The sequence below is a fragment of the Desmodus rotundus genome, chromosome 3 (assembly GCF_022682495.2).
Source record: "Desmodus rotundus isolate HL8 chromosome 3, HLdesRot8A.1, whole genome shotgun sequence".
Lineage (NCBI taxonomy): Eukaryota > Metazoa > Chordata > Mammalia > Chiroptera > Phyllostomidae > Desmodus > Desmodus rotundus.
Genome location: NC_071389.1, coordinates 176,716,326 through 176,731,277, shown reverse-complemented (window position 1 = coordinate 176,731,277; position 14,952 = coordinate 176,716,326). Strand labels below are relative to the sequence as shown.

At 44.5% G+C, this 14,952-nt stretch overlaps 1 protein-coding gene across 1 annotated transcript in view; it reads left to right on the top strand.

Annotated features, from left to right (window-relative positions):
* Positions 1 to 77: 77 nt before the first annotated feature.
* FAM234B (family with sequence similarity 234 member B) overlaps positions 78 to 14,952 on the top strand; it is a 30,143-nt gene continuing 15,268 nt past the window's right edge. Inside the window, exons 1-4 of the mRNA XM_024575555.4 lie at positions 78 to 239; positions 6,854 to 7,252; positions 10,505 to 10,603; positions 13,815 to 14,003. Coding sequence (XP_024431323.2) covers positions 203 to 239; positions 6,854 to 7,252; positions 10,505 to 10,603; positions 13,815 to 14,003 — 724 coding nt within the window. The 5' untranslated portion in view covers positions 78 to 202. The remainder of the gene's footprint in view (positions 240 to 6,853; positions 7,253 to 10,504; positions 10,604 to 13,814; positions 14,004 to 14,952) is intronic.

Below are 14,952 nucleotides of genomic sequence, written 5' to 3'. Positions count from 1 at the left end.
GGGGCCTTGGTTCCGAGTGGGCGGGAGAAGAGGCCACAAGAGCGTGCAGGAGCGCGCGGGGACCGCAGGCGAGCTCCTCCTTTTCACCCTGATTGGCAGCGCAGCTCCGCACCTTTTCAGGTCCCAGGCCCACGCAACGCCCTCCTGGAACTACACTTCCCGACAGGACGCGGGCGCGCGCACGCGCACCGAGGCCTCCACCATGGCGACAGTGCTGTCCAGGGCGCTAAAGCTCCCGGGTAAGGAGTGGCCCCCTCTCGACCACCCCGCCCCGACCGGGGCAGGGGAGACGCGGAGGCCAGGATCTGGGGGCGAAGCGGGTCGGGTCCTAGCCCCAACCGGGGCGGAGCTGCGTGCGCTTGGAGGCGAGCGATGCAGTCCCTGTGGGCTGGGGTTAGTGGCGCCTGGCGGGTCGAGGGTCGCGGGCACGGGGCAAGCCTGGGAGACCCTCAGGGAGGGATCGCTGGTGGCGCGCGGGGCAGGTGGCCGGGAGCGGGCTCACGCTGCAGCTGTGGCGAATGTCAGAGCGCGCGTCGCCGCCCCCTCAAGGGTAGGGGTGGTGAGGGGAGCATCCTTTCCCAAATGTCGTGGACGGTGTACCGCTGCGTCTCCAGCTCCCTCTCTCTTGGGTTGCACCTGAGCGGCGGGCGGGCTGGCGGGGGCAGCAGGACGACGTGTGACCCTCTGGAGCAGCCTGCCCTCTAATTGATATATCTAATTGATATATAATTGGTATTTTCTCCCCGAGTTTACAGAAAAGGAAAATGGGAGTTACTTGACTTGCCCAAAAGTCGCGAAGCAGTATTGGAAAAACCTAGACTTGAACCCCGCGGGTGTTTTAACGCTAGATCCTGGCCTTTTGATTCCACTTAGACTCTAGCTGTCCAGGCTACGCATTTAGGAGGGAAATGATATGGCACTTGCAAGTTGCAGATAAAGTATTGAGTATTTTTTAAAGAAGCACTAGTGGTGATGACAGCTTCCAGAGCCAACTCAGGACTTTAGGCAGCAGTCCCAAGATTTTTGTTTGCTTGTTGTTTTGTTTTTTACCTTCAGAATGGAGGTAAAAACTTGCTACTCGCTGCTAGAAACTTGCTACTTTAGTAAATGCATATACTATTCTGCCCAAATAAAATTTAAACGTTAAGGCTTTAAAAATTTCGTGGTTCTACTTAAATAATTTTTAGACATTAAACTATAATAATTTGCTGCTAGCTTAAGGGGTTAGTGGGCAGAGCAGTTGCTTTCACAGGCATTGTTAGAAAGAGCTAGTCGGGTGTCCATCCGGTGGTTATCCAGCGTAGGGTGCAAGGGCTTGAGCCACAGAAGACTGTGTTGGGTATGGATTTGATATGAATTTGCATTTCTGTCTCCAGACTTCATGACCAAAGACTCCCCCCCCCCATGGGTTTATTAGAACATTGGAAAGAACATGGATAATATCTACTTTGGAGTGTGTATGTAACATTGAGCTGAAAGGGGGGAATGTCCCTCTACCTGCAGGATTGATTAACTTTGAAGAGAGTAGCCTGTGTCTCCTTAGTGTAGGATGATATCTTCCCAAAGGGGGTGATAAGGTGTCACACATACTTAGTTTTACCTCTTTTTTCTTTTAGTTTCTTCCACCCGCACCCACTCACCTCCCCCAGCATAGGTAACAGTTATTCTCTGAGGATGGGAATGCCAGAAAATCTTGCTTTCAAAACTCAAGAAAATCTTGCTTTCAAACACCTGAGCTCTTCTTCATTCTCGTATCCCGAAGCTGCGGCATTTTGACTCCCTGGAGTATTCAGTTGCAGTAACGCCGCCATCTGATAGGGTAGTGAAACCAGTCTGGTGCTTGGGCCTGTGTTTGGTCAGCAGCTTGCCCTGAGCTGTCAAGTGAGTTTGATATTTTTTAATGCTCAGATTAGCCATATATTCTTTTCTCTGATATGGGTTGGTTCTTTGTTTTGAGGGGTTTTTTGTTTGTTTGGTTTTTTTGGCTTATACTTCAATTGTCTCTTGCCTTTTCTCCCTTCCACCGCAAATACAATTTTTAGCTTTTATATTAAGTAAAATTTGCTTTCTTTTAGCTCTACACTGCCATTGGGATTGTGAGATGGCTGTCCTGTTTGGGTTACTGTGTCATGCTACCTTAGTTAACTTCCTCATTATTTTTTAAAGGGGTGGAAGTGACATATGTAACATTATATTAATTTTAGGTGTACATAGTGATTCAGTATTTGTATGTATTGCAAAATGATCACCACAGTGGTGTCCTTCCTATTTTTATGTGGAAGGAAGCAGAACAGAATGGCAGCTAAGAGCCTAAGACAGGCTTGGATTCAAATCCAGTCTTTACCAGATTGGTTACTTAATCTCTTTAAGCTTTAGTTTCTTCATGTATAATAATAATATTATTATGGTACATTCACTGTCTTCCACACAGTACTACATATTGACCTCATGGTGTTATTTAGCAAAGTCAAAGAGACGGATATACTTGAGAGGTTTGTTAACCTTGACATGTGTTAGTTATTCAATAAGTGTTAGCTATTATTATTATCATCATTCACACCATGGTCATTTATGAATGTGATACCGGTAGGAAGGTCTATGTAATAGTGAGTTAATGACAGATGTCCTCAACCTCGTGAAGAAAGAGCAGTGGCTGGGACTGTACTTCACAGTCTCATACCCTTCCACTAAGCTCATGATGGAAAGATGTTTGGCTCACATGCATAGAATGAGGTTAATTAATAACAGAAGGACAGTGTGACATTTATAAAGCAGCCTGTGAGACTTTATCTTTTAAGTATATATATATATATATTTAGTTCATTTTAGAGTTTGAAGGTCAAACACTGAAAGGAACATTGGCATAATGTTATTGCAATGATTTGGTTTACTGTGTGTGACCTGGAATGAGCATGTGCCCTGCCTGAGTAAACTAACCCATGATGTGGATTATTTACCTTTAGTTGCAGTAGAGTGCGTAGTATAGTCTATGTAAAGCACAGTACATGTCAGAGAACAGTATATATTATATATGTTCTTGGAAACCTTTGGGGATGGTACAGTTGCATCTCTTTCCTATTTATGTTTTCCTCCATACTGCTTTGGGCATGGTGTGTAACTGGTGTCCTAAGTCTTTCTCTGGGGAAAGTGATAGCTATGGAAGGCTCACTTGTATTGATGTATTGTGAAATCAGTGTCTTCTCCCCTATTCTTTGAAAACCTTTCATTGGTTAAAAGTGTGGGTGGTAGCTGAAGTCATCAGAGAAGAGAGTTCCAAAGTGCCCTGAGCTTAGGAACATGGTTTTGATGTTAGCTCCTCGGCCTAAAGAGTTGATGTTTATACACCCGTATTGTCTTTCTGTGAAACACAGATGGAAAAAAACAGTCACTTAGGAGTTCTCTAATCAAAACTTGCAGTCTGTAATAATTAAGCGGAGGTTTGTCTTTGAACTACCTGGAAAAATATGTACTATTAATAGTGTAAAAGTAAATATTTGTCTTAAGGGTTTGGACAAGCTTGGGTCCTCATCTTCTGTGATCTTTAAAAGAAAGACGCGAGAGTGAGGTAGCCTCTGAGTTCTTGCACGCTTGCCTTTTATACTTCACAAATGTCGTGTCTGGACCGGAGTTCTTGGACTTCACACGAACGTGTGCCTAGTGTGGCATGGTCTTTTAGGAATGTATGTTGGTGTGGAGAAGTCAGTCTGATTTCTGTTACCATCGTTAGTGACTTGATTCTTTTTCCCTTGGCCTGGCTACTCATTTGTTTCTTTCTTTGTCCTTGAAGTTCAATGACTTTACTAGACTAAGTGTCAGTATTGATTAACCTCTATCAGTTTTTCTCAGGAGTCATTGTATTCTTTGTTCTGCAGTTTTAGGTCTGGCTTTATTGAGGGAACTTTTTTTGGTATATCTTTTATTTTATTATTTTTTTTCTTTACTCCTCACCCAAGGATATATCCATTGATTCCAGAGAGAGAGGAAGAGAGAGAGAGACATCGATGTGAAAGAAACATCTATTGGTTGCTCCACCTCACCCCCCTGTACACGCCTTAACCGGGAACCAAACCCACAACCTGGGCACGTACCCTGACTTGGAATTGAACCTGTGACCTTTCGGTTTATGGGATGATGCTCCAACCAACTGAGCCACACTGGCCAGTGCTGTATATCATTTAAATACTGTTTTTGGTTCCATTCCCCCACCCCCCATTCTCCTCTTCAGTTTTGGATCATCTTTGTTTTCTATAGTCATCCCTTTTTTCCTAGACCTAGTAAAAGCCTTCCTTGTTTCCATGGGAGGCACATAGGTAGTCGGTGCAGACTTCAGAGCCAGATTGTCTGGGTTGGAGTCCTTGCACTGTCACTTGCTTGCTGTTGAGCCATGGACCAGTTAGTTAAATGTCCAAACCTCAGTGTCCTCATCTTTAAAATGGAGATAATAGTGTGTCTAGCTCAAAGAGCTGTCACGAAGACTTCCTGAGATAAGACAGTAAAAGGGTTGAAAGGGTGCATGGCAGAGGCTCAGAACTGGTTATTTCCATTTCATTTTTCCTAACTTTCACCAGTCTGTCCTTTATTGTCTCTGACTCCTTTCAGCATGTCTGTTATTTCTGCCGATCCCAACAAAGATATCGTTTCTAAAGTTGTTTTATTATTGTCTTCCACTTCTCTTTGCCCTGCTTGTTTACTTGGTATCTTCTCTGTCGAACTATCATTTCTCCTTAGAAATACAATTTTTCTTTTTTCAGAGAAGGCTATTTTCTTTCATTTCTTGGATTCCATGGGGAAGTATCTGTTCATTATTTCTTACATTTCGTGGTGTCATTTGTTCTTTGGTGGGTTTTGTTGGATGTTTTGCTGTAACTTCTTTCTTGATTACTGGTAGAACTTTGTAGTATCTTACAGAGTGACTGCTAGTGATGGCTTCTTTCTGATTGTTGTTCATATGTACATGGGCGGTCGTTTTACGATGGGCAGAGGCTGGGCCAGAGGAGCCAAGTAGGGCACCTGGGATCCAGAATTGAATGTAGGCCTGCTAACTCAGATTCCTTTTTTCCTAACCGCTGCTCCTTGGTGATGTCACTATCCTGGCTGGCAGGGGGCTGCCAGTTTGTCACCGGGCCTCGGCGTGCTGACTTAGCATTTACTTCTCTTGGTTTCTTGTGCCAGTTATTAATTTATTGCCCCTGAAAGTGGATCTGGGCCCATTTATTTTTTATTTTTTTAATGCTCACCCAAGGATGTGTTTTTATTGATTTTAGAGAGAGGGAGGAGAGAGGAGGAAGAGAGAGAGAAACGTGTGTGCGAGAGAAACATGGATCTGTTGCCTCCCGTATATAGCCTGACGCCTGATACCTGACACCCGCCAGGGGATCCAACCTGCAGCCTTTCTGTTGGAAGGATGACTCTCCAACCAACTGAGCCACCCAGCCAGGGCTGGAATGTTCATTTCTAAATCAAACGTTTATTGACTTTCTGTGTACCGAACACTAAACTTTACACTAAAGATTTTACTTCCCATAGGCCCTGGTTGGGTACTCAGATGGTTAGAGCATCGTCCCAATACACCAAGGTTATGAGTTCAATCTCCAGTCAAGGCACGTGTAAGAATCAACCAATGCATGCATATATAAGTGAAACACCAAACTGACATTTCTCTCTCTCCCTCTCTCCCCATCTTCCTCTATCTGTAGAATCAATTTTTAAAAAAGATTTTACTTCCCATATGGTGTTTCATTGCTTCATTTCATGTCTTGAGCAGACTGAGACATAATATATGAAGTGACATCACCAAGATCACAGTGACTAGAGGCAGAGATTAACATTTAAGAATTCTTTTTCCCTTTTAAATTAGATTTTTATATTTCTTCTTAACAGAACATTTAAAGTAGCATTTACATTAGTAACAGTTTACCAGGTGCCTTCCAAAACCAGAAACTTTTTCTTGGTTTCTACGTGGTTATGACATGAAATAAAGGATAAAACCATCCAGTCGTTGGCAGTGAGGGCCAATGGGTGGCCTGCGGGGAGGTGCGCGCGCCCTCCTGTAATTTCCACCTCTTCGCCACCCCCAGATAAACATAAGGTCTGAGTAAAAGCAGGCCCTTGTTGTGTGAACCATCCTTAAGACAAGCCCTCCTACCCCCGAGTTCCTGCTCAATCCCAACCCTCCCAGAATACATGCTCAGAATAGCATTTTTAGAGATAAACACTGTTACTGAAACAGGTACTTGAAAGGGCATCAGAATCCAGGAAGGTTCTCAGGAGTGGATTCCCAGGGAAGCTGCTCCCCATGGCGTTTAGTGTTCATCTTCTCAGTTGTTTCGTAGAAACAATTGGGAAGCCACAAATACTGGACTGTGAGAGGCAATGTAGAGAGAATAAAATCCTTCTAGAAGTTTAGGGAAGTCCCAGGAGAGATTGGAGCACCGCATACCTAAGAAAATATGGAAGGTTTTATGGAAGGCATATGGAAGGTTGATGATGTAAGAGCCATCATCTTTTTGCGTTAGAGAGATTCAAACAAATTAAAAGAAGTTTTAAATAAACAAAAAAACCTAAAAAGGCATTTGAAATTTGCTTTCTCTTTTCCTTCCCAATTTCTTAAAGTCATGCAAGTGATACTTCTAGAACACCGTGATTTTCCTTCCCTCCATGCCACCTCCCCCCCCCCATTCCTTCCTCCATGCTGGTGTCTATTTTATAGAACCACAAAGGACCCGCTTGTAAATCTGCTTTGTTCCATTTTGTTTAGTTCTGTGTATTTTCCTAAGTGTTTAGAGTTGCCATGTGCTTGGTGAGGGTTTCTCCTTCCTTGTTCTCCTTGAAGCTTCTCTTTCTGATTTTTCAGGGAAGAAGAGCCCAGACCTAGGCGAGTATGACCCCCTCACGCAGGCCGACAGTGATGAGAGTGAAGATGATCTCGTGCTGGACTTGCAGCAGAAGAACGGAGGGGTCAAAAATGGGAAGAGTCCTTTGGGAGAAGCACCAGAGCCCGACTCTGATGCTGATGTTGCAGAGGCTGCAAAGCCTCACCTTTCGGAGGTCACCACGGAGGGGTACCCCTCGGAACCCCTTGGAGGCCTGGAGCAGAAGGCAACCTCCTCCCTCGTGTCCTACGTGCGCACATCTGTATTTCTGCTGACTTTGGTGATCTCGATGATCCTGGTGCTTGTGTGTGCTTTCCTGATCCCCTGCCCCCCGAGAGACCTGCACAGCACTTGGAGCCACCGCCTGGGCCCCCAGGGAGGTGAGTTGTGGGATTTTCAGCCCTAATTCTGTAAAGCTTCTGATTGCATTGAAAGTTTCCTCCAAGTCTTTAAAAACTAGTGTGTGTCATATAACATTTCTCCCCGTGTGTAGAGGTGCGTGTAGGAGCTTAAGATTTGAAATCAAACAAAAAGACGGATTGATACAGCTCAAAAAACTTGGGAAGATCACTGCTTTGTTGTGTTTCTGTTGGTGTTGGGGTTTTTTTAGCTTTTATTTTTCAGTTATGGCTTATTTTCAGTATTATTTTGTATTGGTTTTAGGTGTAGGGCATAGTGTTAGACAGTGGTACACTTTACCAAGTGATCCCCCCGATATTTCCAGTACCCACCCGGCACCATATATAATTACCACAATATTATTGGCTTATGTCCCCTGTGCTGTACTTTACATACCTGTGACTATCTTGTGACTACCAATTTGTACTTCCTAATACAATGGAATATTATTCAGCCATAAAAAAGAATGAAATCTAACGATTTGTGACAGCATGGGTGGACCTAGAGGGTATTACGCTCAGTGAAATAAGTCAGTCAGAGAAAGACAAATACCATGTGATTTCACTTTTATGTGGACTCTAAGAAACAAAATAAATAAACAAAATTGAAACAGACTCGGACACAGAGAGCAGACTGGTGGTTGCCAGAGGGGAGGGGGACTGGGGGGAAGAGGTGTTGGCATTGGTCTTCATTGGACGTAGATGACAGAGCGTTGGTTGCTCGGTGCAGCCAGCACTGTCCGGGCGGAGCAAAGCAGCAGGGAGGGCTGTTGAAGAGAAAAGTAAGGCTCAAGGCCTGGCCAGACCAGAAGCCAGTGCTCCTGCAGGACCTTCAGGCAATCATTGATTACAGAAACCTGACCTAATTTGAATTTTAAAATAATTTCTTTTCAAGTAAAAGAGAGTTGCTTTCTTGCAGCAACTTTTCTTCCTTGTCCCTAATGGTTAGTTAAGATGGTGCTTCCCAGGTCATTCTAGCTATTTTGTCTCGTTTTTGGAGGAGCACTCTTCAAAATAGCTTGCTCTGGGTCCAGAATGGGGATTGCATGTAACGTGTCAGTGCTGAGCTGTCAGCCCTGTCTTTTGTGAACTGCAGGAAGCCGGAAGGGTTCAGAACACACCACCCTCAAATATGTCGCTTTGGCCTATTGATTAGTTGGACATAGAGGCACTTGAACAACAGCAGGTACAAGAAGGCCACTCTGACCTTCAGTTCTTCCTAAAATCAAGAGATGAAGCTCCCGTGTGAGAGATGTTCTTCCTATCCCAGCAGGAGAGAAACATTCTTATCACCAGAGACAGGAAGTGGAGGCCAAGAGAAATGTGTACAAACAGACCTTTTAAGAATACCTCTTATCTTCCTCTAGTCTCCACATATATTTTAGTTACTTTTTTACAGTTGCCTCTCTTATTGAACCTGGGATATAAGCACTTAGGCCTAGCCACCGCTGGACCTTCATTTTCCTGGGGGAACTTCTAGTACATGTACAGTTTTATTAAAGAAAATTTAAATGCTTTTTTTGTTAATCTCTCTCATGTCAGTCCCAGCTAGAAACCCTAACAGGGCAGAGGAGCAGTTTCCCTTCCCCTACAATATTCCCACACCCCTGTACAATCTTGATCTAGAAACATTTCATCTCTGACATTTCTGTGATCCTAGTTGAATTAGCTTTTGACGAGTTAGTTCTGCGTTGTCATCATTACTTTCTCTTAGGGTGAAACTGGGAGACTGTGACGGAAGTTATGTTTCTACGAATTAGAACATCTCTTCCCTTCTTTTCTGATTTTTCTAAGTGAGCTCCTGTAATACTGATAGACAGTGTAAAAACTAGGAACAAACTTCTGGTATACCCAACACCCAGCTGAGGAAATAGGGTATCATAACGACCTCTGAAATCCCCATGTGTCCCTCCGGACTGAGTCCCCCTACTCTTCTGAGTTGATTTTTTTTTTTTTACTTCTCTTTATAGTTTTACCACTTATGTATCCATAAACTATATGGTCTCTAATTTGGCCTAGTTTTGAATTTTATATGAATATAATGTAGTCTTTTGTGAGTGGCTTTTTTATTTAACATATTAAAAAACATTTTTGTGGTTCACCCAAACTGAGGTGCTGTATCTGGCGTTGGTTCATTTTCACCACCGTGTAATTTTCCATGGTAGGTCCATCTTATGAGTTATTAATTCATTTTACTGTTGATGAACATTTGTTTAGGTGGCTTCTGTTTAAAGACATAATGTTGCTAAGCAGATTCTTGTACGGTATTTGCTGACGCACTGTATAAGAATCTCTCCAGGGCATACACCTAGGAGCCACGCTGCTGGGTCGTATGGTATGTGCCTGTTCAACCTCACATTTGCCGCGGTGGTTGCGCCAGTTTACACTTCCACGAGTCGTGTGTGGGTTCTCTCCAGATTTGGCAGGCACCCTCTGACTCCACACTGTTTGGGGGTGGCGGGTTGGTTATCACTGCCAGGTGGAGATGGAAGTCCAGCCATCCCCTAAGCCTCTGCTGACGCCACCCTGGTGGTGGCGAGAGAGGGGGATGGGGCTCCCTCATTAGGGCTGGGTGGGCTAGAACTAGAGACTTTCTGGGTATGTGGGGGGCCTCAGTGGTGCTAGAAGGTGACAGTCGTGGCTCCCCGCTTGGCCTTCATGTCAGAACAGGACCCTGGTGGAGGAGGGAGGGGTGCCTTGTTACCACCGGCAAGGGTGAGAGACTAGGCTCTGTCTGCACTTGGCCTTTGCTGTGGGGGTGGGGCCTCAGTTTTATCTGTGTTGTTTGGCTGGACTAGAGCAGTTATTAAATAAAACGTTTCTGTCTTGCCAGGGTAAGGGAGCCAGCTTTTCCAGGGGCTTTTTGCCTGTACCTGTTGGCATTCCTGGGTTGCTGGCTTCTGCAGCGCCTTGTCTGGGATAGATGAGGCCAAAAAAAAAAAACCCCAAAAAACCCCAGGGGAGTCATCACCTTGTCACTCCATGGGTTTCGCAGTCCCTAGCTGGTCTGCCTTCTCACCACCTTCCAGAGTCTTCTGTTTGTTTTATGTGTAATGTCCAGGGGTTGCAGCTGTATTTAGTGAGAGGAATAGGCAGAACTGTGTGTGTACTCTGTCTTACCTAGGAACCAAAAGTCTGCCTGATTTTTATGGAAGTGCTGGCACTATGTGTTCATTCCTTTTTTAACTGGTTTGTGGTAACTTGCTAAGGACTTTTTTTAATTGTGTTTATCAGGTGGGGACCTGTCTCCATTGGAGTTGGCTGATGTGAATGGCGATGGCCTGCGTGATGTACTTCTCTCCTTTGTAACTTCAAGGAATGGGAGTGCAGTCGGTAAGAGACACCCACTGCAGGAGGCGCTCGTTGATTGGAGGGGCTGCGAGCTAAGCAAAGGCATTGTGAGGGGCACTGTAGAAAAGGGTCTGCGTCAGTCACCATGGAGCTGTCACACGAGATAAACCCTATCAGCAAGTTCATCAGCAAGTTCCCGTGTTTGAGTAAAGCTCATTTCAAGAAATCATAAGCCTTATAGCTGGAAGGCTCTTTTTGTGGTCAGCAGTCCCGTGAAGAAGCTGAGACCCAGAGAGGAAGTGCCTTGCCCACGCACCTGCAGTGCTCACCGTCAGTTCTTAGGTTTCTTGAGTTTTCTCCCAGTCAGTTATCGATAGCCTCTTTGGTTATAATGAACATTGACGATCCTACCTCCCCACCCCGACAGAAAGCTTTTGTTCATGTACTAATATATCTTTCACACTTCTACTTTGGCTGGGTGTTTTCCTACTACTCCTTCTGTTTACTCCTTTGCCTCTGCTCTCCATCCTGCTCTCTGCTTTGCAAGGCTGACCTGTGTGGGTTATGTCAAGGGTCTCCCTTGTGTGCGGACTTCCAATTGGGTTTGGCCAATGGGAAGCACAGGCAAGAAATTGGAGGAGGGGAAGGGAGCAAGGAGAGAGTGTATATTCCTCTGGCTCCCTTCCTGCTGCGGTTGCCTCAGGCTGGCTGCGTCCTGATCCCAGGTTGCAGCTCCTGTCAAGGTGATCCTCTTACAGGACTTCCTGGATTCCAGTAATCACCTCCTCCACTGTCCCTCTGGGCCTGGGAGCAGGAACAGTCCTGAGATTTCGCTGTGCCCTAACCACAGCTTGTCTCTTTATTAACCCTTTCACAACCTACCCTAACCGAGTGTGCTGTTTCCTGAGGCCCCAGCTGTTACACATGTCAACTGGAGAGAAAAGTGCTGCATTTTCGGCACAGGTACACGGGAGCTTTGGTTTGTCTTGTAGCCTCCATTAAAATGCATTTGAACTGTAATCTGTAAACTGATACAGTAACTTAAGTTTGAGGCTGAGGATACCCTAATAACTACTTTTAGGTCCATCTAGGTCCGTTTTAGAGGATTTTAGGCTGTGTGCCTCTCTGATGTTATAAAAAAAACACCATTCCGGGGCTTGTGCACTGTATAGAAGCAATTTGGGCATAGGTCTGTTACAGAGAACCTCCAGATAAGAAACTCACTTTTCTATGATTGACCCTGAGTTGTATGTTTTTCTTGCATATGGCTAATTAGGTAGCCTTTCAAGTAAACATTTTCCCCATCCACTTTTAGATTTAGAGATTTTTTTGTTGTTGTTGTTATTTGGTATTTTGCATATTTGCTATGTATTAGGAACTTATAATGACAGGGTCATGGGTTTGGTTGGACACAACACGAACCAGCCTCATTTGACCATAGGTTGTAAAAAGAATAACATAGCTAACATATGGTACTTTCTGTGTACTTTCTATGCATTGTAAGTCCATAACATATATTATGGATGAATTTATCCCTCAACTCCATCCCATGCGGTAGACTAATATTATTATCCCCTGTTTGCTGATGGGGAAACTGAGACAAGTGAGGCTAAAGAACTTGCCCAATATCCCCAGCCGGTAAATGATAGAGTGGGGCTCCAAGTCCTGGGAATCTGGCTGTGGAGTTCAAGTTCTTGACCGTTGTATCAAAGTGCTGTGCATGAAACTCCAGACACTGGGTTCAGAGATCTGTGCTACTGAGCATACGGAGGGTTGTGTTTTTTTATTTGTTTGTTCTGTCGCTCATCCATTCATTCAGGGACTGTGCATTGAATACCTGCTGTGTCCTTATGTAGAGCTATGCTGGTTATCTTGAGTGAAACAAAATGAGTGTGGTCTTTGCCTCAAGGAGTCACAGACTGGTGGGGAAGGGATGACCCATCATCGTCCAGAAAAAGACGAGTCACAGAAGTCCATAGGGACCTGAGGGAGGACGCATGATGCGTTAATCACAGCATCCCTGAGAAGTCTGGGCACTGACATTTATTACCACGATCTGTCACCTGTATCACTGCTTCTGGCAACCAAGGCTGAAGGAGTGAGCTACCGCTCGCCCCTTGTTCTTAGGTCGTCTGTTCAGGCAGCAGCACTGAGGCACAGGTCCCACGTGCCGGAGGCGGGAAGTGTGTGAGATGGGCCAGTGCCCCACACTGAAAGTGAATGTAAAGCTGGCACCAGAGAAGGTTATTGTTCTGCTATGTTAACTGGCATAAAATACAGGGTCCAGCAAAAGTAATGCCTGCTTGAGTGTGGTTGGTAGGGTAATAATATGGGTGTCATAATTTTAGCTTTAATTTGAACATTTCACCTAAAATGTCCTATGGTGTGCTTGAGAGTGATATTGTTATGTTACAGAATTACATGCTTATGATGTTGTGATGAAAGATTTTGTAATAAAAAAGGGGGCATTATTTGTGCTGGACCCTGTATTATTCATTAAAGAGGTGAGCTACTCAAATTTTTTACCAGCTATCCTTGGGCCTAGGTATTAAGTTTTTCCAAGTATTCTGTTCTGACTGGGGCCAAATCAGTTGATTCCAATGAACTCTAAACCAGGAAGACCTACTGATTGTTGCTAAATGTAATTTTCAGGTTTATTTTCTAAAATATTTTTTTCCTGCTCTCAGGGAACATTTGCTTGTGATGATCAGACTTCATATATTTTTCTCCCTGCTCTGCAAATATTCTATTTTAGCCTCACTTTTCTGAGCATACCTTTCCCCACTCCTGTTTTTTTTTTTTGTTATTGTTCTCAATAACTACTTTTTCATATTCTTGATTTTTTTGCTCCTTTTTTAATTTAGAAAACAATTGGCTGCTACTTATTAGGTGCTTTGTAAGGCACTGAGGGCACAGAAATTAATGCCTTAATGTCTTTATCCTTAGGGATATCAGTGTTTTGTGGCACTCAGGTGACAGACGCGGAAACAAAGGTCTTGGGAGAGGTGCGAGAGTAGGTTCCATAAGGCAGCCTGGAGGAGGTCCATGGCTGTTGTCCTGGAAGAGACATGTGTTGAGCAGGCATGACAGGTACTCTGTTTTCAGACCTTGTTGCCAGAAATATGGCAGGGAGCTGAGTACACAGGTGTGGGCTGCTGCCTTCCTACCATTTATTTTGGCCTTCTGGGCTCTTGCTCATCTCCATTTCTTTTTTTCTCTGCCTCCTTTCCTTCTCTCGCGTGTATGCTTTTAGGTGTCTCAAGGCCAACTGCTGTTCTCGTGTGCCTTTCGGGGATGAATGGCAGCACGCTCTGGTCTAGTCCCCTCCCTGAGGAGGCTCGAGATATTACATGTTTGGATCTGATGCCAGGAAACGTGGCTGGGACCATCTGCCTTGTGACAGGGACACACAAGATGTTCAGCGCATTCAACGCGACATCAGGTAAAGATCATTTGCCACAAAAGATTTCTGCTTCAGTGAGCTCTCATCTCAGATTACAACAATCTGGTGAGCAACGTACCTTCCCACTCTCACATGGTGGAAAATCTCACCCACTGCTTTGGAAGGTGTTGTTGAGGGAGATAACAGAAAGAGGGGTAACAGATTGAGTGCCAGATCCACGGTTTAACCTGAACAGAAACTGCCTTAAGGTCTTTGATTTCCAAATAGTCTCCCTCCTCTGTCATTTGCACAAGACAGCTGAGCATTGTCTCTTTGTATTTGATATTTGTAGGGCCCATGTGTAAACTCGGCCTTTAACTACTTAAAAATACGTCAGTGAAGAAAGCGAGGTTTGTTGAGTTATGTTGATTTGGCCTTTTATCTTCTTATTTTATTCAGACAGGCATGACACGGGAATGAAAAGGAGTCGCATATAATGAAGGCTCTCTGCACAGTCAAAGTGTATTGCAAGTGTGCTTGTTAGCACCCTAAGCTCAAGTGAAGCTGATAAATTTCATTCTTCCCAGTTTTAGAGGTTGGAGTTTGGTTGTGGGGTACTTCAGAGTAAAAATAATTGAATGTGAGTTAACTTTAGAATTGAGGTCATCTTAAAAATCTTCTACAATTTTTCTACTCATGTGAACACACTGAGGAGAATTAGTTTTCTGGTTGGCTGCCCTAGGGGTTCCTTAATAGTTGTAATAACCTCTAACAACAGGTTAATTCCTCCGTCCCAGACAAGTGGGCTCCTCTTGTTACTGAACAAAAATGGGGGTTTGGCTGCCCACTGCCACCAAAAGGCAAACTCGAGAGAAACTGGTGAGAAAGGAAAGGTTTTTTATTCAGATGCTGAACGTGCGGGAGAACATGCTCCCTGTCTCAAAGCTCATCTCTTCCGCAAAACCCAGACACAACCCAGCTATCCTCAGCAAGACCAAAACAAAAGGCA